At 35.2% G+C, this 27,750-nt stretch overlaps 2 protein-coding genes across 3 annotated transcripts in view; one reads left to right on the top strand and one right to left on the bottom strand.

Annotated features, from left to right (window-relative positions):
• Positions 1-26,960, top strand: LOC139967671 (uncharacterized). The gene is made up of 3 exons (XM_071971660.1): positions 1-1,249; positions 14,628-14,809; positions 23,520-26,960. Exons 1-3 carry the CDS (start codon positions 508-510, stop codon positions 23,649-23,651), a joined length of 1,056 nt encoding a protein of 351 aa, XP_071827761.1. The 5' UTR covers positions 1-507; the 3' UTR covers positions 23,652-26,960.
• Positions 24,485-27,750, bottom strand: part of LOC139967669 (CCA tRNA nucleotidyltransferase 1, mitochondrial-like) — a 74,320-nt gene continuing 71,054 nt past the window's right edge. For both annotated transcript variants that reach the window (XM_071971658.1, XM_071971659.1), the window contains one exon: positions 24,485-25,139. In XM_071971658.1, the coding sequence (XP_071827759.1) occupies positions 25,043-25,139 (97 nt within the window). In that variant the 3' untranslated portion in view covers positions 24,485-25,042. The remainder of the gene's footprint in view (positions 25,140-27,750) is intronic.

Here is a 27,750-nt window from a genome sequence, read left to right as displayed (position 1 = left end):
GAGTGAGGCGTTACATGCGGTTTTGAACTGGGTACTCTAGTCCTATGTTATGCTTAGATGACACAAGCACAGAGTCGTGTCAAAGAGGCCTTTGATAGCGACAAAATATATTCACATGGGAAAGAGGTGAATTGATTTGAAGCAAATCTCGAACCAAGCTTCGGGAAAACTTATTTAGCATATTACTCAAATATTTTTAGCGTCTTCTTGTTTCAAGCGGATGTATTACGGAACAGTCTTTTATTTTAAATAAGTTTAATATTTAACAGGAAAACTTTTTCATCTGGCTTGAAAATGTCTCTTGGGAACAAACTACAGAGAATTCCTATGGATGAAATAGAGTCACATCGGCGTTGATACTTGGTGTGTGTGTTTTTTGTGTGTTCATTACGTCATCGAAAAATTCATTGTGATATCTTTTCTTTTTCGACTATACTTCAAAACATTGAAGAGACAACGTTTGATTCCCACTCTTTTGTTTTAACTTCCGTCTGAATTGATAAAAGAATGAAGATGCAGACGAAACCGCCATCTCCACATCATCCTGCGTCTTCAAGTCCTCATAGGACGATGGAGAAACCATTCTCAAAGACTTCTAAATTTAGTATCGAATCCTTGGTATCGAAAGAGGAAACCAGGAGCCAACCTCATGATTTTTATCCTGTGGCTGACTCTCCGTCGTCAATGAATTCATCATCTCCGATTCATTCGAAATCGTCATCTCCGGAGATAACCCACCAACACTCCTCTGACCTTTCACCCAGTATGTCACCCTTCGGCCTCCCCTCGTGGCACGGACAGAGCATTCTAGCCAATAAACTGACCTCCCCGGGCTCTGAACCCATTATCTTGGGTTCGGGGGCTTTCCATTCACTCAAGCGACACCGTGGTGCTGGGGAAACCCGATTTTCATCCTCTTCTGTGGTTCCCCCTAGTCACACCCTCTCAGCCTCTCGTCTTGGTCTGTCAGCCTCCACCACTTCAGGGGTTGGGTTGTCCCCGCAAGCCCTAAACTCACATACTACCCAAACATTTTTATCGGGGCTGCACCAGCTACAGTCCACGGCACACGGTTCCCCTTTCCTAGCAATGCAATCACACGGGCTACACTCAGGCGCCGCTGCGGGTATGCTCGGTACCATAGTATCCCCAGGATCGGGTCAGCTTATCACGAGAGAACCCTTTGGTTCACTGTACCCATGGTTACTAGCAAGAAATAGGATGTTGGCTGCCGGACACCGGTTTCCTGGTGAGCATTTTTACATTATTTACATTTTTTTTGTTAGGGGGTGGGGGTGGGGGTGGTGGTGGGGTAGTTATGGTTTATATAAGTAGCCTATGTATATTAATATGTGAAAGTTACTCGTATGATTTTATAGTATGCATACACTACATCGTTGGTGTATCTAAAAGCTGGACCACGGAATTGGGAAAAGCCAAATGTAAGTTGATTTTTTCTGCTAGTGATATTTTGTATCAATTGTACAATTCAACATATAACCATTGTTGTTACAATGATACAGATTATTATCATATTAACAGTTAATATTTCATAAAACATAAATTTCCACAATATGCAAATAATATTTTAATTCGTTGAAGATGATCATGCAATTGGTTGATCGATTATCAACAACTTGTTTAATTCCTTGTTTCCTATTACAATATAACTCACTCATTCTACCACAAATACAATTAAAAAAGAAAAAAAACAAAGGAGAGAATTAAATTAATTAAACTTTTAAGTTGAACATACAATCAAGTTTTATCCATCCTAGACTGGCTTGAAAACTTATTGTAAAAATATATTGGAATATTTATATAAATGTTCAAATATTTACATAACAAAGGACTCAACGGACTATAAGCAATTCTGATTAAAATCGATACAAAGTAACAATACACGAATGCTGACAACAGTAACTTCAAACTTTATCACAACCGTGATTAGTTTTCAGAAATTCTGATTTCGTTTTCTCAACTTAAAGGATATATATGTTTGGTATAATGTCGTTAGTTTAACATAGGTGCTTTTTTTTTATTGATTTTGAATGCAGCGCATCGCCATGGGTGTCTTAGAAAACGGAAAAAACAGGTCTTTTTTATGTCAAACTTAAACACTTCTTGTATTCATTCTTTATACTACAAAGTTAAGATATACGTCGTGCCTTAGAAACGACACATACTCAGCCCTCAATGTGTACACAAAAGAGCGTACAGTTCACATGTAACAATTGGCTCGGTGCGCTATCCACTCGCACGGGATTTCGGGTCACTGTTCCGCAATTCAATTCTTTGATGGGATTTTGTGTAAAGAAAAGGATATAAGAAGAAATTACTAGTTTTACTTCCTTATTGTTTTGACCAGTTTGTTCTCTCTCATGTATTAATAATGAACTAATTAGACAGAAAGGCTCTAATTGACTTCTTATTATACTAGCCGCTGATGACTATGTTACAAATGTTCTCTGTTAATTGGATTTCTTTGCTTTTCCGTTATGTTATGTTATGTTCTTTTTTTTGAGTCGTTTTATTTTGCTTTTGGGGGGGGGGGGGTGCGGGGTAATCCAGTTTACCAAACCAAAATACTACAACTCAAAATAGGATCGCAATTTTCTCAAAAGTAAAACCCCTTTCTATATTTTTCCTTTTACATTATTCGAAGCTTAATAATTAAGTTATAGTTAATTAATCTAAGGCAGGTTCTCAACACACCATCGCCCAGACACTTTTTCATAATTAGTTTAATTTAATGATGTTTTTTAGCACTTTCCGAACGAAATTAAACAATTTTAAACTTTTAATTAAATATTTGAATGAAAATTCGACTAAAGGCAAACCAATAAATTACAATTATAACGGATTTTAATATGGAATAGAATGGAAATATTTTAACAACGATTAATGTAGAAAATAAGAAAGAGATTTTTTAATGTGATGATCAAAGCAAACGATAAAATAATACTGATAATGTAAGGGTCGTATAAAACAAGAGGGGCTGGGTTTTGTGTGATCAATAATACTATCATTATATTAAAACCTGAAATTTTATGTTATGTCATATTTTATTTCTTGAAATGATCAAAATTAACAATATTGATCGTGTTTCAAAACTTAATGAAATTAGGCTAAACACAGAAGATGTGTCGAATATACAATCAAGGGTAACCTGGATTATTATTATTATTATTATATTTGCCCAATTTTTTTTTAATTTGTAAATTTTATAGCAAGTATGAAAAGAAAATACAATTCATTTAAATAGCAAATGAGAAGAATTAATATTTGATTAGAAAGATTTCAATCCAATAGATTATTACAAAAACATTTTTTTGTAAGAAACAGTGTTTAGAAAATAAGGGGAAGGAAGATTTTTTTTACAATAAAATTGCTAAGCTTACACAATGATGGCAGTTCTTACAGCAAAGAGATATACTAACAACAACAAGTTTCTTTTCCAAGATGTATGTTTCTGTGTGTATTCCATGTGTGTATTGTATGTGTATATTATATGTGTGTATTCTATATGTATTTCCATGATGTGTATTTAACTTTGTAAGAATGTAATCTTGACCTACCCAGTAATTAAGACAAAGCATTGTACGAGTTGTTACTACAATAAGCGAGTATAATAGTGTGTTAAGAAAAATCGTGAACAGAAAACTACAACTCTTTTATTCAAAACTTTAAATATTTTCAGATAGTGTATTAAAGATTGATAATATATTCCGATTATTAGTTCCGATTTCTTGGTGGAACCCATGACTTTCAGTCATGAAGTGAGGGCATAATTAATCAAACTATTTTGGATGAAAAGAAAGTAATGTTTGAAGAGGAAGTACATATCGCGTATAATGGTTGCATCTTGTTGAGGGTGGGGTGGGGTATGGGGTGGAGGTGGATGTGGAGGAGGGGAGAAGGGAAAAGGTAGCATAGAATATTCATCCACTAGGTATAAAATAATAATAAAAGGTTTTATAATGTAAATAAGTTGCCAACGTTTAATAAGCTTAGCATCATGATAAGTACAAACAGATGATTCATGAAAGTTCACAAAATGATGTCCTTGTTGTGGATTGACATACATCGCATGGTAGACGGTACCGTATCATACACAATGACTATGGTTATGGAATAAACAGAAAGCAGCTTTTCACAGATTTAAGTCAAGATTTCGTTCATAATGACAGGCTTTTCGAGGAACTTCTCCAACCTGTTTACCAACTCTGTTTACAAAAGAGAAGCTAATACTGTCCAATAGATGTATGAGAAGAAAAGAAGGAAACTATTACTTTAGCAAATTTAATGATTTAACCTAGATTTAAAATGAAACTATTTCCGTATGTTTAAACCGTTTGTGTACTAAAGGCCTTTGTATATTGATACCGTTAACTAATAACCCCAGAAGCGTTTACTCAGGTTGAAGGAAATGACACGATTATGTGAGACTTAACCACATGAGAGGTCATTAGATATACCAATGTATATACAGAAACGGTACGGTATGTAGAGAGATATATTAACTGACAACCCCACCATTTCCCCTCCCTCGCCCCTCCCCTTGTTAAAGTGAAACTTATACCCATCATGCTCGTCCTCATTTCTTTCTTTTTTTCCTTTTTTTTTCGTTTTGTTTTGTGAACCCTTTCAAGATTTCTCAAATAAATTCATTTTGGACTTAAAGCAACATCTTGCAATGAAATATATATACAACACTATCCTTTCGCTCAAATTGTTCAATTGTCGTTTAATCAAATACTTAATGAAGAAACCCAATTAGGTCTAAGTGCGTCCTTTTTTTAGAACTTGCAGGTTCTAAGTTTAATTTACAAACAGTTGTTTGGGCAAAATTGATAATTTAAAAATCGAATGGATTCGTTAAAACAAAGCCTGCTGCTCTATAAAAGGGGACCTTTAATTTACCAATTGTATCAATCAATCAATGTTGGTCGACCTATTTGAAATTACTTACAAATTGTTAACAATTCAAGAAGTGCATAATTATTTTATTCCGTTATAATCATTTTGTTATGTACCTGTACTGCTTGATTCCGTTCTCAATTACGCGTAATGGACTAGAAGTTGTGTTTTTTTTGGGGGGGGGGGGGGGTAAGGGGTGCTAAAGCAGTTCTTGTAATTATTCCAAAATTGTCATTTTTAAGTTTGGGTCAAACGACATATCCGCGGGGGGGGGGGGGGGGCACGTATGGATAAAATGAAATCAGGGGTTGGGACTGCCCACCGTCGGACAGAATATCACAAGGTAAAATGTTCTACTGATCATGAGATAAACTTACAACATTTATATGTGGTGCAAAGTAAACACTTGAAAATTCTTCAAATTCTTCAAATTTGTTTCAAAAGTTACAAAATATAGCACAATGTTGCATCTAACCACCATCCATCTCACTACAAATTTCTCGAAGAGGAGATCCTTCCCCCTGAATGACATAACATCTTACCCCCTCCCCCACCCTCCCGTCCAAAAAAAAAGGTGGTTGCTCCCCATGACGCCGTATCGTACCCTACGAAAGACCCATCACTATCATTTATTTTGACTACTTCCGTAAAATACACCGCGTAAAGTGGCATTTTGAAACTGATAACCCTTATCGTTCACTATCGGCTATTCAAATTGGAACTTAAAAAATAACAAAAGCCTCCGTCAGATAAGCTAATGACACTATCCCCAAGTGTATATGTCATTCTCTCGTGTAAGGTTTAAGTCATATAAAATTGATAGCCTGCCTGTCGTATAGTTTCAATTAATTAAACTATAAAGAATATATATTCCCTAGCATCATGCCAGAATTTGTAGGCAATTTATTTTGGACTAATATATAAGCTGATAAATTCCTTTCAAATCTATGCGTGAAGGAAAGTTTAAGATATATCTGTTACTAAAAGGATGGTGGGGGGGGGGAGGGGAATATAGTAACCTTATAATTAAGGAATAATTGATTAGGAACTTTCAGCAGTAAGTAAAGCTTTGATTCAGATGAAGAGTATCAATGTATCATTTATCAAAGTTATTTGAAAGGAAAGTTGAAATTACGCTTATTGGAGATAGATTATTCACATCCATTGTTCATTTAATGAGCCATTGTGTACGGTATTCTTCCAATTCTCATATCATACCATTAATCAAGTTGACAGCACACAGGAACTTTTGTGTGTGTGTCCGAGCATCGGTTATACTTTAAACGAAGTCTTTTAATCTGTAATGTACTCTATTTTTTTTTGTTCTTTTTCCTTTTCTTGAATGACATGTTTAAAACCTCACTTTACACACACTGAAGGATAACTGTCTGCTAACCCTAGACTCTGCTTTAACAAAGGTCGATTAGTTTAATATAGTCTATAGTATAGATACCATACATTTATACTGCTATATCTGCCTGGACTCTCTCCCCCCCCCCCCCCTCCATTCCTTTTTTATTTGCCCATTCACTCTTTGGGTTCAATTGATGAAAGACACCTTATTACAACTCCCTTCAAATGTAGTCATTTATCACTTTTCCAATCATCTTATGAATAAAGATCCTAATTACCACCAAATTTTCCTTTTAAATTACCCACCATTTCTAAAGATGTTCCCTCGATTATCTATCACGGCTCTTATCCTTAACGTGATAAATGATGTGCTGGTTACAATAGGCACCCCCTCGTCTGTCTACATAAGCTCCTTTATGAACAGCGTTGATAACAATAGAGTGATAACAATGAAGTGTTTGTAGAACTGTAATGAGTTACAGGTCATTAGAAATCTCTCCATCTGTGTATAGGATAAGAGTCCGGAGGCCCTATAGATGTCCCCTTAGATCTGTGTATATATGATAAGAGTCCGGAGGCCCTATAGATGTCCCCTTAGATTGATAAATGACTCTTGGACACAGTCAAGTAAATGGTATTTAGTAAAGTACAATAATGGTGTTGATGTATAGAGGCTTAAACAAATTTAATTGATTAGTAAGACCAGGTAGGGAGGACGGGTTGAGGGTTAATTAATTATCGAAAATAATTGTTTACGTATTTGCTATTTTGGATTATGATAGTAAAACATTCATGAAAACACATGCTGTCTTAGCTAGCTGTTGCTGAAGTCAAACGCAGGCTTATGTACAAGCCATAATTATACATTAGTAAACTACCCCACCCCTCCCACCCCCCCCCCACCGAAAAAAAATCTGAAAATTGTTGAAAGGTTTCATTTTCAACAGGCTATCACCGCTCAAGTTATCCCCGCACTATATAGACAAAGAAAATGGCTTAGCACAACGAAAGGCCTCGATCAATGTTTGAACATAATTTGAGGATGGGTTAGTAAAATACTCTTGAAACATTTGTCTATATGAGTGACCTAAATTTGTTACTATTATATTACTTTTACCATATTTGGAAGGTTCTACTGTTGACCTTGAAGAAAAGCACAAAAAAAAAAAAAAATAAGTGAAACAAACCCTATAAGACCAGACAATTAGAATCACATTAGAATTATTCTCGGAGTAACTTTAAACTAACATGCAATGTTCAATGATAATTAAGTAATGAATTCAACACTGTGGATGGGGGTGGGGCGGGTGGGGGTTCCGGGGGTGCGGAGGGAGGATGGTCTGGTGGTAAGAATCTTCTCCAGACTGACAAAATGAGGTGCTTTACACATCTATATAGAGCGAAAGTCGTTTATGGTTCTAAATAACTATAACGTAAACTATAGTCATAATGTTGAATAGATAAATTTCCCCTCCCCCAACGCTCCCCCACTCACCCCACCCTTCACCCTTAAAAAATGTTAGGCACATATGTACATGTTTCCTTTCCTTTTTCTTTTTCCTCTTTCTATGCATTTTATCATATCTATTTTGTAGACAGTTAAACTGTAGCAGTGAAAGTTTGAAAAAATTTCCTTTTTTCACCTTAAACCTCGATATCAAGTCAAGGTCATCATCATTAGTGAGGACCGTTATTCGAATAAGAATAAATCATATTAAGTCAATTGAACAACCATGCATAGAAAGCAATAGGGAGATTCGGAAAACAGATAGTCCAAATTAAATATAGAAACATCATAACAATACAACGAATTTTGCATATTAGGCCTATATGAACAACAAAACATTAACCTATCTGTATTTTGTGCGTGTTTTTGTCCCTTCTGTTACTGTTACTTGTCATTTGGCCTCTGAAGAAGATCCTGCTAGGATCGAAACATCAGACCAACTTACTTAAATTACACATTCTCTTACACAGGCTCTCTAGTGGATAAGCAGTTTGCTAACAGTTTTATTTTATTTAAACAACAAAGGATCAGGTATTCACAAGGCAAACATTTACAAAAAATCTTTGAATACATTATGACAATTTTGTGATCATTTTACAATATTCTCTTAAAAGAAAAAATAAAATAGCAAATGTAACGATAGTCGTTGAACATTATCATTGAATGCAAAATATTTTTTTCTGAAAAGTTCATATAAAGCCACCGTAGAAAGTTTGAAACCGGTTCTTAAGGGGATTAGCAAGGGCTGTAACGTTATTCTGTACATATAGCGGGGCTCTTTACTCTGTTTGATTTTAACCTTTTCATTTCCCTTCTTTTCTTTTTTTGTTGTTGGTAGAGGGTTTTTAAAGAGTGTTAATTAGCTGGTATTGATATCAAGACAGGAACCTCCCGGCATTAAATCTCCATTATCATACCCCTATTATCCCTCTAAAGAGCTCAAAAAGGAGGAAAATGTGTGTTCACTGTCATAAATAGCAAGTTAGATTCTTTTTGCTTCGATTCAGCTTTACAACCCCATTGGGTCGATAAAGGGCTTAACGGTAACATGTCCACTCCGCAACGGTAACCGACCGTAAATGAGACAAGACTATTTACGCAAGGCTGGACGTAAATAAGGCAATGAGGACACGCTATTTGTATGGCAAGTAATGATGTCAGAATAGATATAGCCATTTAGATGTATTGGAGATAGATACTCCATTCAGGAGAGAGTTTTAATCCATCTTCCTAACGTCAGTTGCAGAGATGAGGTCAAAATGAAATGGGTAACTTGCTCGGGCGGAAAAAACATAAAGAGAAAGAAAGCAGGGATTTGGATTTATCATTATGCACAGAAAGGTGGCTTTCTTGTCATCAGGGGCATGACTGTGTACATACATAACTTGTATAGGATAGGATATAAGGCTAGGCTAGGATCTATCACAAACTAATATGCGAATCCATCAGTGAATAATTTAATAGTACTTAAAGAAAAGTATGAAAAGTAAACCGTTGATAGAGTGATGGATATTTACCCTTGAATGAAATTAAACTTGATTATGATGAGCTCGAAAAGCTCCCCGGTACATAGAAATGACAATTTGTAAACCCGACTTTTTCGACTGATATATAGCCTATATATATATTTATATATAATTGAAGTGAGTTGTCAAGTCCAGAACAGTGAAAAAACTTCCAGCCTACACAGGGATCTCCCGCTATATATGCAGACACCCTAACCAACTAGACTCTGGACGCTGATTGTGCATGTGTCCAGAGGTTTTAGGTGAGAAATCAGAATGTTGTAGGAGTGCTTTAGGCACAATTTGTACCCGAAATAAATATCTTGCTTTGAAAAAAAAATTGTTGACCAAGCACAGATTGTTCGACATCTAAAATAAATGACTTGCTTTCATAACAATCCCAAAATAAAATGATAAATAGTTTCTTCATCCTCCTCACAAAAGGTGCCACACATGAAATTATGTTTAATATTCATTTGATGAAGCAAAACGATTTGCGTTAGTAAAACAATACTGACAAATATTAATCTTTTTGTGACTTAATGACTGAAAAAGGATTAAGAAATACCATTCTCCACTGATCCTCACTCAACTGAAAAGAGGTTTCCCATAATTAAGACAAGCGGTCGGTTTGGTAGAGACATTCTTTACCACCTCCTTATAAAAGTCACGGGACATACGCGGAATATCAGATAACCTGTGATACAAAGTGTCATCTTCAAGGGGAACATTATTAACGTTTACCAATGTTTTCCAGTAAGAGGGGATATCGGCAACCAGACCAAAATAAAGGACATTTTACTTTATCCGGCTTTTCATCCCATATAAACTTGAGTACAATACTCTTCAGCTCGCTAGTAAAATGGTTAGGAGGGTCCGGAAGGACCTAGAAAAGAAAAACCAATTGAGACAGCCCAAACGTCTTAACAATAGTGCTTTTCCCTATAAAGGGGTTAAATTTCGATGCGGCCATAGATTGAGAAGGCTCTTAAGCATTGATGGCTTATAGGAGTATTATATAGTTGAGTTGGAAAAGGTTGTCCCTAAGGTGGTAACAGTAATACCAAGCATAGTAATTGGACCTAATGTCCAATTGAAAGAAAACTCCTCCAGAAAAATAGGTTTTTGGTAATTTCTAGGGCCAAGAGGGAAAATATTGGTCTTATCATAATTGATTTTCAAGCCTGCCACACTTTTTCTATATATATATATATATATATATATATATATATATATATATATATATATATATATATATATATATATATATATATACATATCTATATATATGTATATATATATGTATATATATATATATATATATGTATATATATATATATATATATATATATATATATATATATATATATATATATATATATATATATATATATATATATATATATATATATTGGAAACTTCTTAGCAAGTAACAGCCTGCTAAAATTTAGGTCCAATAACTCATGACCTTTAACCCCGTGTAATATCGGTGTAACAGAGAAAATTATTATTAAAATTAACCAATACCGATATTGTGGCATATCGGTTAACAGCTATGTAGGACACATCTCGTCTTCCCGTGCATTCTCCCTACTTCTTCTTCTTTCATTCTTTCTTGTTGTTACAATACCATTATAGGCCATAAATAGAATAGCAAAGTATAGAGCGAAGTGTATAGGCTTTGCATTATAGGCTTCATCTCCATAAACTCCATTACCAAGGATAATGCGAACCCCTATGACTATAGCATTTAATTAGGGAACAAGTAGGGGGTACATTGTACTGGAACAGAGGCTCGTTAGTAATGGATTTTTGTAAGCTTATAATAGGTAGATTGGCACCACCGCAATCAATGAGACACCTAAGTCCGGCCCAAGTACCTCAATAGAGACGTATTCGTAAGTGCTATTGTCAGCCGGTATTCTGGGTGGGTTGTTTCTACTGCTTATTATAGGTCAATGTTCGTATATATATACATTCACCTTTTAAAGAATATTAAATTATAAACCAATTTCCCTAGTAGGGGGTATTCGAACAAGGCACAATATAAAAAAAAAATTGATGTACAGCTTGAGCTTAACTCGGCCTAAACTGTCGGCATGGGCTGACACATTTTAGTTTTGTATTATTATACTGCTAAACACAAAAGTCAACCCATTGACTGTCCATTTACGTGGGCTACCGCAGAAGGCTATATGTATGAAAATGTCAAATGTGATAACTGGATAACCGCTGGCGTAGTCAGGAAATTTTGACAGGAATCTCTCTTTCACTCACCCCTCCCTCCCTCCCCACCATATTTTTGGTAGAATTTCCCCTACCCCCCCCCACCTCTTCCACTAACATGTAACGCCCATAAAAACGTGTTTGTGATTTATTTTCAAATGAAGAAAGTACAATAACTTCTTTCTAGTCAAATAATTCTCACGGATGCAGATTCGAGAATTTGTTATTATTAAAGATGCCTTATAGGCCTACGTCGATTGATAACTACCCTCCTATACGCGAGAACCTTATTCCTTTGTTGTTAAGTATAGGCTTACTCAACGTTCCAATTCCTTCTTAACTCACGATGGGGTATATTTGCTCGGTTGCTCATTCAGATGAGAAAAGCCGTAGATCGTTCCCGCAAGGAAAATCTCACTGTTCTTTATTTCTTACAATGATGTTTATCTATTGAATGGAATACCTATGTAAATGTTTGCATGATACTTTATATGTTTCATTATGTAATAACTGTCAATATCCTACATGACAATATTTCGTAGCCTTACAACTTGGTATCTATAGGTATTATATAAAGATCGTTGCAAACAGTCGTTACTTGCTTGTGGTGCCGACAGATCAACCGTTATATTTATCAGCTTATATACCTCCATGCTCGATAGGATCTATCACTGCATAAACTATTTTACCGCTTAGATGTAACTTAAAATATCAATCAGTGATTTATACCCTCTGTACCTGTCCGCAGTAAAGATGAAACAGAAAGAAAAGAAAACAAACAAATAAACCGCTGTTATTGTGGTTAATACCTAAACAGTCACATGACAACATCATTGGTTAATCAATGCATCATTTACATGTTTGTTTTGTTAGCTCTAGGTGGCGATATCGAAACCCTCCTGTCGGTCATTTCAAAACCGACCTTATCATCATGATCAACACACAAGCTTTAACTTTCCTTTTCTTTTCATGAATAGCGGTGTGCACATCTGTAAAGAGAGCCACTGGGGCAAGCTGGTCTTTCGATGTAATTGCACATAGCGCCCTCGCATTATGTTCCCTATATGCGTCTATCTTGCGTTGTTTGTTTGCCAGTGTACTTATATCTGTTAGTTTTATCATTTATTCGACGATGACGAATATTGACAAAAAACAAAATATGAAATCGCCACATGGGCGTAAAAGAAGGACTCGTAAATTTCATTAATATTGCTGCATAAGAGTCACGAACCCTTCTATGGCAAAGAAAGTTAATCATTACTAAAAAGCTAATTCTATGCACTGAGTACAGATCTATCACAAGATCCCGGCGCTTACATGGTTCGCCTCAACCCCCCCTCCCCACCCCCCATTAAAACAGCCCCTCCATAAATAAAAACAGGCATCAACTGAGCTTAATCGAGATGTAAGTATACTAGGTGGCCTTAAGAGTAAAAGATCAATTCACAGTGGTTTAACAAGTTTTTTATCCTATGTCATAGCGTAAGTTAATAACATAATATTATGCTTACTATATCGTTTTCCATCCTTTAATCACAATCCCAAAGCACTTCACAAAACAAAACGAAGTGAAAATAACAATGACCCAAAACAGAAAAACATTAGAAAGCAAGATAAGAAAAAAAAAGGATTAATTACCAACAAAAATATAATCCTAAAGCTTAAAATGACTATGAAACTTTTTAACATTGCTTACAGGCCAAAATGGTGGAGCTGTACAGAATTTACGATTCAAAGACTCCCTACAACTTATACGCATCATAAGTAAAAGCGCATGCGTCGGCTGTGACGTTTTTCTCAAGTTGTGAATATGCAACGATGTGGTAAAGTCTTATTGTGCTATTGAAGTATTGGTATGGAGTATACATATCTCTATGCTATTCTCTATAACTGCTAAGGTTGCAGCAGACAATGTGGGGATTATGTAGTTGGATTGAGACAACCTACAGGACTTATTTATTTGAGGCTGCTTCACCTATGAAAGATACCCTGCTATATGGTAGCACAGGAGGGACAGGAGAGATAAACTAAACCAGACTTTTGGAAGCGGAAGCTTCCAGTTTATGTCGAAGCTCTTTACATTTGATGTCAAAAGGTTTCATCTAAAAAATTTCAATTTTCCGAAAATTTCAACTTCTTATCTCTTATCTTATATATCTTATATTACCTCGAAAATTTTGGAATTGTTATAAATTTCGATTTTTTTTTAATTCGAAATTTCCAAGTTTTAAACTGCGCCCCTGCTCCTACACCTAATATGGGAACTGACTGGGGAGGTTAAACTTGATGGTCTAATCGATAAAGTTAAACGTGCGAGATTGTTTGCTGAAGTAAGAATAGTGGGCAACCATTATTGACCTCTTCAATAAATTAATTGTAAACAGTTACACAATTAATTTATTGTAAAATTCCATTGTCTATAGACATGAAGACACAGTGGAGGGATAATAGCGGGCCTCGAGGGAAACGTTCTCGAGAAAATCAGTTGCTTGTGTACCGTAGTACGTATTACAAACCAAGTGGTAACTTTGGTGACGTTGGGATAGGTTTGAGGATTGTTATCAGTTTTCAGACTATATTGCTGATCTTGGTTGATTAATTGACTCGGAAAAAGTGGCGTAGCCACAGGGTTCGGGGGGGGGGGGGTGGAGGAAAGTTCTCCGCACCCACAGAAATTTTCAGGGACGAAACGTGGAAAAACGTGCACACGTACGCAAAATAATATACACCGGCATTTGTAGTTAAAATAATGGAAGTGATAGCACCGTATTGCACATAAACCCCCTTACCGAAAACAGAAATTTCTCAAAGGCTGATATCCCTCATCGAAACAGAGGTCAGCAAATTCTTGTGCCCCCCCCCCCCGCGCCTCTCCTCTTCCTAAATTAGAATTATTAACAGAAGATAGAGCCTATATGGTGCCATGAAAGTCATATAGCAATTTAAAAGGTAACTAAACTTAAATTCTTAAATATGGTTTTTCACCTCATAACAAGGTGGTTGACAGTGCGCATGCTCGGAAAGAATGTCCATTAATCATTCTACATGATACCGTAACTATTAATGGTTGACACCCATAATGCAGTGTTTTTCTATTCTTTCTCCTTCATCCACAGGTTCAGAACTTGCTCATAATGGTTTCCTATTCCACTCTCCCTTCCGAAAGCCGAAGAGGATCAGAACAGCGTTCTCTCCATCCCAGCTTCTTCGGCTGGAGCAAGCGTTTGAGAAGAATCACTACGTAGTAGGGGCCGAGAGAAAACAACTTGCAGCAAGTTTAAATCTCACTGAGACACAAGTAAGTCAGTGTAGACAATTTAACTTATTCCGTATACACTTCACACTTACACTTTACACTTACACTTTTCCCGTATACACTTTACACTTACACTTTACACTTTTCCCGTATCCACTTAAAAAAAGACAACCCAGCTGAATTCGAAAATTTCAGAACTGCATGGGGGAAAATAAGTAACACGAACGCAATTTTTTGGGTAACAATATATATATGACATAAGGCTGGATAAACACACTAACCTAAATGCTAACCAAACTCATGGTCCAAAAATCTTTCCCATCAAGAAACTCCTCGCCAAGAAAATTGTTGGTTCCTTATCATGTAATCACCTTAAATGTCATCCAAAAACAAATATTAATGCCCCAGCCCCCCCCCCTCTCAGCCCTTCCATGCAGCTTCACCATCAACTTTTCCAAGTCAAAATTTACCTATAGATATAGATTTGGCTGCTATATTGTCGTAATAAAATTCAGGAGTTTTAGCTGTTGTGCAAAATAAGCCTAAACAACCCTAGATTACTCAGCAGCTTCTGATTCAACATGTATGAAAACACTTGCTGTGTTTTGATTTTTGTCGCAATCTGTTACAATTTTCTTCAAATAATAACATAGTAATTTGAAATGTTAATCTCAGGTGCAAATAACAAGTAGGAGAGGCGAAGGCGGTCAGGGGATGGGGGGGGGGGGTATGGGTAGGAGATGGACCCGTTATGTACATCTGCTAGAATATTACGAGTTGATTGAATTTCGTTAAGCAGCCACTTATATTAAACGCCTTCAAGACTATTACCACTGACATCGCTTCCTCACCCCACTCCACACCCCTCACCCATCAACCCCCCCACCCCCCGCAAAAAAAGCAGAAAAGGAATCTCGTTACAACAATTGTACACTGATGATAAATCCGCTCACATCTTCGTCGCTTTTAACCTCCTTTCAAATCTCTCTTTTTCACTAAGCCGTCACGAATACTCACGCCGCCGCCGTTGCAGCACTAGGAGTTGATATTGGTATATCGAATAATTTGTTTTAAGTGCGTCGTTTTAAATCAACATTAACTTCAGCTTGGCCCGTCAAAGAATCGATTTTATTGGCGGGTTGGAGTGTTGAGCTGTATACTCCCGTACACCCCCCAGCTAATCAGATTGATTTCTCGACTACTACACACTGCATTCACAGTCAGTTTCAATGAGATAGAAAGAAGAATGAAAAAGAGAGAGAGAGGGGGAAAAGCCTACATTTGACTGCCTTTCGACCAAATTTACGGGCTATAATTTAATGAAAGCTGACCCCATAATTAACAAAATTTACCCCCAATTAACCAAATTGGAATATTAGTGTTTATTCTGCTGATGAAATGCGTACTATCGAAGTAAATTAGGAAGTAACCTAATTTAATTTTAGGAGCATCATTAAAAAATAGATTCTGCCGTATTCTGGATTTACACGAGAGTTGATTATACATCGCAAATATATAGAGTGCTATACACAACCGTGAAACTTATTCTTTATTTTCGTTCTCGATCTGACAAAAAAAAACTTTCGCTGGCCAGGCTAATAAATCACTATTGAGGTGAGGTGAGGGGTGGGGGGGGGGTAGACTGAGCCGTTTCAATTTCTTTTAAAGGGTTGTTATAACTTGTCTAGGGGAGGATTGTTTGAACGTGACCTTCGACTTAAAACGTAAATTACCTACCGCACCATGCATACGAGGACTATATATAAACGATTGTGTTTAATAGTACCTTATATAACAACCTAAATATAAATATGTATATATATATATATACACACACACACACATATATATATATATATATATTTATATAAAATTTAAAAATTTAAAAACGTAAACATAAAAACAAACAAAGACAAATAATATTTGCAGTAGTGCTGATGTTTTCACAACTTGATGACAAAGGAATCGAAAATACGATTTGTGTGCATGTCGTCCAATTGAGTTGTATATTATACAAAATGCCGTAACACATTTTTCGATTTTCTACCTTGGAAGCAATAGGCATTTGCGCACCAGTTTTTGTCCCCACTCAAGCAAATATTTTATGGCCTATCTTAGCACCTAACTGAAGAAAAATTCAAAACGACATGTGTGTATGTTTGCGTTTGTATGGGGAGGGGTGTGAAGAAGGGAGGGGTGCGCTAGGAGAGTACAAGAGTAAGGAAGGTTCGCTTTTCTTTCCTCTTATTGAACTTCGAGACTCACAAGTTTCGTGCATGTCTAAACTTAGATGAAACTAACGCAATGTATCAACTAAATTTTACATTGCTTTGCCAAAGTTATATTATTGGAAGAAAGAATACATTCTTGTTTATTGGAATAGGCCTAGCAAATAATCAGTTTATTAAGTTTACAAAAGATTTTTAAAAAAAATCATATTTAGTTTATGATTAGAATGCTTACCATGTTATCACGTTAGGATATAACGTTAGGAGAATATATACAATACGGTAATTAAGAGAATCATAAAAAAGGAGCAGTTTGTGTTCCGCTCCTGCATGCTTGCTCGTTGGACTTCTGGTAACGTTTTTCGGATTAGCGCTTTGGAATATATAATTAAATTTACTTCCTGTTGTTTGATAACCACAGGCAATTCGTTAACTTAACTTACCTGCTGAAGTGTCTTTTCTAATAATAAAGCGATAAATACAATATTCGGCAATAAAAAATAAGTCATATTGCGCGCGGTTTGAATACGTTTAAGATGAAACTTCGGCAAACTGAGTAATTAAACTAATTACATTTGCATACGTAATTTAATGATCATTCGCTTAATTATGTTTATCGGACGAGAGACGGTTTTATTCAAGAAGAATTTTGAAGATGATGTGATGAACAAAATGCATTACTGACAAGATAGTTTTGAGGTCAATACTTTGGCAAAATAAATACCTCTGTCGACTGTTTAGCAACTTTTTTGGGCAGTACAAATACTACATTAGATTGATGTGATATACTGGAATGAGCTGAACGTCCATTTTAAGTAAACTGATATATTCTTACACGTCCTTGATTTGAACTGGTGCACATTTGGGAAGTACTGGATGTGGAATAACAGACTTATTTAAACCTGTGTCCGTCTTGAGCACCGTTATATATCTGCGCTTTATAAATCCTCAATATTACTATTTAAAATATAGCTGAAAACATCATATCCGGCAAGCCACTTCACACCACACCAATACAACACATCACACGACATCAAATCACGTCACGTAACCTAACACTACATATAACACCACGTCAAATCACACCACAAAACATCATACCACAAAGTACTTCCATGACGTCACCTCATATCACGTCACGTCAAATCATATCGCTTCACAGTATACCATATGTATTAAAAAACATGACTATACCTTTATACAGTTTGGTATATTCACTACCCTCACCATTGAATAACTTAATTTTCAATCTAATGCGTTGTCTCTCAGTCTTACTTTTTCCAAGTAAACTTAAAGCGAAAGTTCTCTATAGTTACTTGTTTTTTTTATTTTTTTTTTATCGGATTATTTATATCTTGCCCTAAACTTATTGTTTTTAATCAAAACCATTGCAATTTTCTTGAGCAAATCTTCGCCTGGAATCCATTACCCCGAGTAGAGTGACGTTAGCGGTCATTAGCATACCGAAATTCATTCGACAGTAGGATCGAACTGTTTAAACCTATAGAAAATTAAGAGGGGACTAGATTAGATTATTAGATTAGACGTTATCGATAAACCCATCAGCAAGTACAGTAATTAAACAGAATTCCAATTATCTATGTTAACCTACACGATGATTAATTGTATTAAGTCAAGCAGCCCGAGTTAACGACAATCACTTCGGGAATAGTTCTCTCCTCAGTATAGAACAGAGGGAAGACTCATCTATAGTTGTAAGAATCCAGGAAAACGATTTCTTGGAAGAAGCCAATTTGGCTCTCCGAGCTGCAGATCAAATAATGATTTCATGCCTCATGCCAACATTTAGCTCTAAAACCTAATTGTTTTCACTTTGCGTATATATAGCTTAGTTAAATATCAATTTATTGAAATGAAATGACTTGTTTTTGTTCTCTCCGATTGACGAAAACAAGTCATTTTACACTGAACTCTCTAAAGGAGTGAAATTTCACTCTTGAGAATTGAAGGCTATTCATAAAGCTCCAAATATGCTAGAACGTTAGGTACTGGTCAGTAGGTCTAATTTTCGAACGTTATGAAATATTTTATACCCAGTATTAGTATAGCCTTTCTCACATAAAAGACAGTAAATTGTCTGATGTGTTAAGTCCTCGATCCATAGGTTCCCTATAGGTTCTGAAACTTCTAGAGAGTATTTTTGACATTTCTAACAATTTTAGCGTGCTAACATTATATATTATACTTATCAACTGTAAACAAAGGCCTATATATATATATATATATATATATATTTATATATATATTACAATTGATAAAAGCTAAACCACTCCCACCAGGTATGGTTAATGATCCAGTGAAATTTTCATAAATGAACGATTTATGAATGTCATTCAATTCCCAACATTTTGTCGCCCCAGACACATTTACATACTACTATTAACAAACGGAAATTTGCCAAATTCAATATTTTTTTAAATTATTTGTATTGAAATTTGACAGTTCAAAGTATCACAATACATTATTTTAGGATGTTTATATCAAATATCATCACAACGTTATCAAAATCAACTAAAAAAAAACTTACAGTTTTTAAGCTATTTCTGCATTTTATTTTATTTAAAAAACATTTTTGGAAGGGAACAAAGCTATCTCCATCGACATTTTTTTGTTTGATAGGTTACTCTTGGCCGTGTCTTTTCCGGCTGTACTATATGGATATCGAGGATAAAGAGATATCAATTTATAATATACTTTGGAAACCAAATCACGCTTTCCTAAAGGATCACAATATTCCGGTCTCGTTAAAGCTGTCAGTAAATGAACGAGACCGCTATCAATTACAGAGATTATGTGAAATTTGTTTCACCCCCTAAGTCTGTAGCCTACTTCCTAGCCGTATTAGTAGCTACAGAATATGTTTCCAGGTACAAAACTTATTCTTTGTCGTTTGTCTTAATCAAATAGATTGGATAATATATTTATATATATATATATTTATAAAAAGAAGCCTTTCAATGACCTTCTGTTTTTTTTCTCGCTCATAAAAACCTTTGACACCCTTGTCATATTGAAAGATAACCTGTCAAGTAATGAATAGATAGATATACATATCTATATATATATATATACATTCGAGTCAAACCCTCCCGGAAATTCCCACGGAAGTACATTTCTATTATTGAACAAATTGAAATAGGCAATTTAGTTTCGAATGAAGGTCAAAATAAGCGAATTCTCTTCTTTGTTTATTTTTGTCTTTACGAGGGTTTTAATTCTGGCAGGGGAGGGGCGGGGGTGGGGGTGGTGGGTTCTGAGAATGAAAGCTTTAGTCAACAAATAACTGGTATTTCTGACGCTCACTGTTTCAACAACAAAAAACACATATATTTAAAAAAAAATATTATTGCTGGTAAGAACGTTTTTACTTCCTTCTGTTATCAAATATTGGCAAAAATTAAGTCGATAAAGAATAGACATAGAATTCATGAACAAAATATCATATTTTTATGGACGTTCAACTAGAATGTCTTTCGTAAATATGGGCTTATATAGAACCTTAATAAAACAAATTGTATTCAATTATATGTGTAAGGATATGGGGAATGTGGTTCAAGAGACGGGAAAGTGGTTCAAGACACGAATATAATTTTAAAAAATAATAAAAAATAAATTTTCTATATATCTGGGATCATTTTTCTTGCTGTTTTATGGAAATAGGTACTTTACTGTTTCCGGTTCAAGATGGAATAATTCCTTTAAGAGAAATAGAAAACACCGAGTTCATATTAGTTAGAATGGCATGACCTATTTTACTTTAACTTGATTTAGAGCAAAAAAATGGTCAGTTGAAAAAGAGATGCTGGTTTCGATTTGGGTAATTGAGAAGATATTGAAAATTTAACCTCATCGACCACCCCATTACTATCACTTCCCTCCCGCTCTACTCTTCACCACATTCGCCCCTCCTCTCCCCTCCCCACCACTCCCTTCCCCACAACTCCCGCTTCCTCACATCAATCGAACGAAGCAGGAATTCATTGTTTGTGTTACTTACAAACGATGCTCACTCTCGAGGCAAATGTTGCGAACTATAAAATTTACATTTAAAATATATAGGTTACGTTTTATTTTAACATTTTGAAAATTAAGAGTAAAAGAAGACCAGAATAATAGTTAAAAACGAATCTCAGTAATATCGTTTCTTTTTAACACTCACAAGACACATATAGGAATGAGGGGATTGAGGAAGAATGATTGGATTCGTCTCTTCATTTTCTCCTGTTTTTTTTTTATATATTTTTTTTTTATAAATATTTCTTTTTTTTTATCATTTTTATTTGCCCGTAAATGACTTGGTTTGATTATTTTTCAAAACATTTTGGTTTCTCACTTTGTGATGTACTCGATTGAAGTAAAAAAAAAACAGACAGGACAAGAATAAAATCTGCGGGTCATGAAAATGTTACGCCAACCTGATATCATAATTGTGTCAAAATATGGTAACTTTACCTTATTTTCTTGGGATTCCAGACCCTTCTGGGATCGATAAAGTTTTGTAATCAACACCAGTGTGACATTTATTAAATAGGTCGATAGGGGTTTATTATTAGCACAATGACGGCTTATGTATATGTGTGAGGGAGGTATCCAATGACGGTGTGTTCGCGTTGCCAAGATTTTATCTCGAACTATGTCGGGGTTATGCAGGAAATATCCCACCATTACATTTTTTGCTGGTGCATATGGAATTTATCATGTTTTGTCTCTTTTTATCAATCGAATGTTAAATATTTTACTACGACTTCACGCGAGAACTCAAACCAATAACATACATATGCTTTCTTCACTTTAATCGATTGAAAAATTAATCTATAACCGCTAACATTTTAAAAAGAAACTTTTTACTTAAATGTTTGAAATTAGTAGTTACCAAATATTACTAAATATAAATTGTAAATATATAAGATTAATATTTTGAGAGAAAACATGTCATCATCGTCGTCGTCGTCGTCGTCATCGTCGTCGTCGTCATCATCATCGTCGTCGTCGTCGTCATCGTCGTCGTCGTCATCGTCGTCGTCATCGTCATCGTCATCGTCATCATCATTATCATCATCATCATCACCATCATCATCACCATCACCATCATCATCACCATCATCATCACCATCACCATCATCATCACCATCACCATCACCACCATCATCATCATCACCATCACCATCATCATCATCATCATCATTACTAGTATTATCATGACTAAAACTCAGATGTTTTCGAAATGCTCTCTCAGTTGTGGGTGTCATTTTTGTAAGGTTTACACGCTTTTCCAGACAAATGTGGGTACGAATGTACTAATAATATCATATTTTAACAATTTAATTTGATAATAAATACATGTTAGTAGAGTTTTGTCTTTAGTCATTGGACAAATATTTACCTGTGTTTTGTTGGACGAACAATGATGCTTACATGGATAGACCCAACTGCTGGTGCAGAATGTTTGTCTATCAATAAAGATTTTGTGAGGTGAAAGGTCATGGAAATGTCATCCAGCAACGGGAATGGTTTTTCTTTGTCATTCCCGAGCAATTAACCATCACATTATAACATAGTTTTCACGACAGCTTGAAATTGATGGTTCGCCTATAACAAATCTTAGTTCAACTGGTCACAAATTTTGAAAGGTATTAGAAAATATAGTCACTTCTCCTATAAACAAAGAACTGAGGGTTAATCTATCAGAAATAATAAAACGATGGAAAGAGTAAAAAAGAAAAAAAGAGGAAAGCTGTTCTTCCTCGGAGAGAACACCAGGATAAATAAACAAGTCTACGAGGTTGGACGCGGGAGTTCTATCTTAAATGCTGACGTAAATGAAGATGTTAATATTACAACTCGAAGCAACTATAAACGAACCAAATGACGGGGGTTGAGGTTAAATGCTCAATAAATGTGTACTTAAATATGGCTTTGAAAATAAAAGTTAAAAGATGAGCCATTGTTTATGAGCTTAAAACAGTCAAAGTAAGAATATAGGTTATATGGTGGAAGAACTAGACACGAAATAAACGATACCAGAGTCATGCACAGAAATGTTGAAACTTGCTGACAAAAGCTGCTGGGCCAATAAAGAGAGGAATAAATTATATCCATTTTTTTCTTCAAACGGAAAGGAGTCTTGTTTCATTTCTTACGTATCACTCGATGTTTTTCCACCAAATTCAACATGACTTGTTTTTCGATTTAACTTTGTTTGACTTTGTTAGATACATGACATGTCTGTAATGATACAATCCACACAGACAGACACAACCACCCACACACACACACACACACACATATATATATATATATATATATATATATATATATATATATTCACTTATTAATTCTGCTATAATTGGTAACTTATGAAATCTAAGAGACTTTTTCGATAGAACTTTGGTGTGTATATGAGTGTGTGTGTGTGTGCATGGACGAGTTCGTTTAGCCTTGTTTTATCATTTTTCGATTTTGTTTTATGTATATATTTTATTCTTTTCTTTTCTCCATGTCAGGTGAAAGTTTGGTTTCAAAACAGAAGAACAAAGTATAAAAGGATCAAAGCGGAAGAAGACGGAGAAGAAGAGCCTAAGAAGAAAGGATCACATCACGTGACGAGATGGCAAATTGAAACACAACAATCATAAACTTGAATAACCATCCGCTAAGAGAAAATAGTCCCTGGAATCCAGAGACCTAAACATGCTACACGATCGAAGAAATAAAAAACACATTTATGTGATGTAGAACCTTTTCATTAGATTCTGTGGTCTGTACAGAAACAAAAACTTGAAGTTAGCAAAGAGAAACTGATTGATTCATGTGCTACTCGATTTCAGCAGATAAGAAAAATGCGAAAAGATCGTTACTAATTTAACCTCCATTTTCTTCAGTTTGCTGACGAATCTTGGGAATGGATGAAACATCAAACATTGTCGCAATGCGTTTTACTAAACGCAGCCGTGTGACCCGTCTCGGGTGTGATTTTCTCTCGTGGAACTAGTATTTTAACTACTTCAATGCACAAATCTATCAGGTTATCGCTGAGCCCTTCCGGAGAGAGCTTGGAAGCTGTTCCTATTTAGGCCTAGCAGCTGGTGAGTTACAGAAGAAGGAATAAATGACATTTCAGCTGGTAGAGAAACTTCTTAGCCAATATAGGGAATCATGGGTTCGAATTAAAGATTTCTGGGTAATTTCCCAAAAGTCTGTCACATATATAGTAAATGACGCTAATTAAATACATGTACCGTTATAAGTTACACTCTAATCGACGTATCAATATGCTACTACCAACAACATTTGTAAAAAAAAAACCTGGTAGTTTAGACAGACTTGTCTGATCCTAAATGTTGCCCTATAGAATCTTTGAAAGAATGAAGAGTGATTTCCGCAACCCTTCTTAGATTATCGATATTTTATAAGAAAGTTTTTGTGCAATCAAATTGAATCTAAACCAACATGTAGGTGAACTTGTAAATTGTTTTTTTTTCTTTTTTTCCTAATTAAAAGGTATATAGATGTATGCATGGAACTTAGTCCCAAAGATACACGTAAATAAATGATTACATCCTCTTTAAAACGTTTTATACGTATTCCACGCTGTCTGTTTCTCCCGTTATATTAAGCACATGAACATTTCACACGCAGACACATATTTTATCATTATACGTCAAAACATCGTAGGCACTTAAGCAGTAACTCTTTGCTTTCCAACCCAAAAGATTCAAGTTTTGTAACAGGATTTTTGGATAAAATAAAAGTGTATCGCACGTTTGCTGCTGTCTAAGATCTGTGTTATACATCATTCTTGCCCGTATATTATAATGTTTATAGTGGAACACAACCTTGAAAGGTAAGCAACAATCCATATCGAATTTATCCACACACGAAAAGAAATTATTAAATAAAGCTGACATTGATTGGGAGATGATTGTCAAAATAGGAGGATTTTTGTAAAATAAAAAAATAAGAGGTTATTGTGATCAGAAATAGACCCAAAACAGACATAAGAAGGCAGAAATGAATGAAGAGAAAATCATACATAGTAGAATATTAATTTGTTACCGTACTCGGTGCGTATCACATCGGGGATTGGTGACTTCTTAGGGCAGAAGTTTAAGCGTTGTACATGTCTGAGAAATTAAAAAACAAAAGAAATGTTAATTTTATATTTCTTTATTCTATATGTGTTTCAAAACATAGAAAAGAAGAAACGTTAACGTTACAAAATTGTAAACGTTTCTGGAATGCTACATAAAACAACTTTAAAGAAGAACGTCCGCTCAAGATCCTTACACTAATTGTTATGTAAATCTATTGTTTTATAAATATGAAATACCTCTTTCAGAAACAATGTTGTTATGTAAACAACTATATAGGTACCCACGGAGTGCCATATACAGCAGCATATGTCCTGAGCATAGTCCTTTTCGCAATGTATGTTAGATAGGGCTGGATCCAGCATATTTAAAATGTTGAGATGGGGGAGGGGGATGGGGGGATGGTTAAAAAGCCGATTCCCATGAAGTATTAAAAGCCTGAAACATTAATTGTGTAAATCAGAGTTCAACATCATCATCAATGTTGTACTATCAAGACATTGATTGTAAGGTTATAATTAAGATGCGGACGCCCTCATTTCCTAAAGTTTCGATCCACTTTGCATTCCAATATAAATATAATCAATTTAGTGGTATGCTAATGATTTGTTAATATGATCAGATGGACGCATTTCGTTAATCCAGTAATCTGTCATTGAGTAGCTACTTTTAGTGTTGCTGACGGGAGTTTTTCTTCAAAGGGATGCATTGGGTGGAGGGGTGGGGGGTTGTTCTGTAAGAGAAGGTGTCAGCCTCCAGTATTCAGCACAACAAACAATTAGGGTTTCCCGCTCAAGCAAAAATCGAACCATGGATATCTGCATATTTTTTGTATCGTTTTCTTTCACCTAGCAATGTTTATGACCTCTCACAAGTAATGATGCAACCGATGGATTTCACTGAAATTAAGTTAGCGATTATTTTTGCACGAAAGTTAGGTACCCTCGTGTCAATGATAATGCGTGAAATTTTATAAATCTCTTTAATCTTATTTATTATTTATGTTATAAACAGGCATTTTCATTCGCGATACATTTAACATGTAATGTATGACAAAGTGCGGGAAGAATCCTTATTAGGCTAGAAAACTCCTTTTTTTTCTAAAGAGCAGTTTATAAGCAATCGCGTCTTTTATATGAACGTTATATGACAGAAATGTGTTTCTGAATCAGTACGACATTTTAAAACTGATTTATTTAGAAAATTACTTTGTTCATCGTTGACTCTCCCACCCCGCCCCACCCCTCCCACTCTGAAGTGAATTCCCAAATACTGCATCCGTTACAGTGTCCATATCGATATTATACTATGTACCCTAGCTAACGGAGGCCTTCTTTCGAAGCTATAGGTTATTTAAGTGAAATGTCCTCAAATATATAAAACTAATCAGACACCGGTGAGAGAAGAACATTTATGACAATTACTCTGTATGTATAATATGTATAATAATTATAAAAAAAAAACTTTAAAAAACCCACCCTGTACCGGTACCTCATCATCCAGACTATCAATAGGAAACATTTGAATGACGCACATTTTTTTGTTATTGATATAAGACCAGTTTATACCATACTCTCTTAAGGGTACGTAATGTGCCATTTATCCAGGAAGTTGACATAGGTCTGTGATACTTTGTTTTCTTTATACTTTCTCAGTATACATTGACAGTATAACGTATGGGATATGATTTCATCTCAGTAGGCCTATATATATATTATTTTGATTACGTAGTATGTAATAATGTGATGATGAATATCCAACATTTTTACACTAAAGGCAAACTGTTTTAATAACTTAATGACGATAACTGTCAATAAATCAATTTTTTTTGTTATGTTTTATTTGAATTCAAATTTCAAGATATCAATGTAAATAAAAATGACGTACGAAATAATGAAAACATATTCCATTATTATTTTTTTTTAAAGTTTATGTTGTGTAAAGGGTATTGATTCATATGCAGGGTCCGCAGTTACGTATGTAATGTACTACTATAGACGGAAGAGATGTTTCGCCATGCGTGTATGCATATATACACATTCCGGTAGATATATCATAGCCAGGTTGTGAGGGGGATACGTTAACCTTAATCACATCTTGTCTGCACCATCATCATCATACCAATTCTCTACATGCAGCTTTTAAAATTAATGGCGCTCGTCAGCAAAGATGTCATTGGAACGACTGTCAAAGTTAACTAGAACGAGATAAAAAGAGAGACAGAGAAAGAGAGACGTGGAGAGAGAAACAGAAAAAAAAAGCAAAACAAGAAATGACAAATTGATGGTAAAGAGTCGGGTATAAGTTATACCCAGAGAGATCTTAACGAACCATTGAGTTTTTCTGATAATAAACACTTGAAGACGCGGTCAAGCGCTTACTCCAAGCATAGCTACTGATTCATTAACCGTTCGCAACTTAATGCTGTTTTAAGAACATCAATCATACGCCATACTTGTAATTCCTAAAATTATTCCGCCGCAAGTTTGTAATGAAACTAAAGAGTCCATGAATATAAACAGTCAGTTGAAAAGAGAAGAAAAGAAAAGAGAGGGTGAAAAAAACTGATTGAGTTTAAAATAACGATAAAGAGATGTGAAGAATTGAAATTATCGCCAAACAGGATCAACAAAATTGTAAAGCG

The sequence above is a fragment of the Apostichopus japonicus genome, chromosome 5 (genome assembly GCF_037975245.1).
Source record: "Apostichopus japonicus isolate 1M-3 chromosome 5, ASM3797524v1, whole genome shotgun sequence".
Taxonomy (NCBI): Eukaryota; Metazoa; Echinodermata; class Holothuroidea; order Aspidochirotida; family Stichopodidae; genus Apostichopus; species Apostichopus japonicus.
The sequence above is the reverse complement of the archived record's forward strand: the minus strand, read 5'-3'. Positions and strand labels throughout refer to the sequence as shown.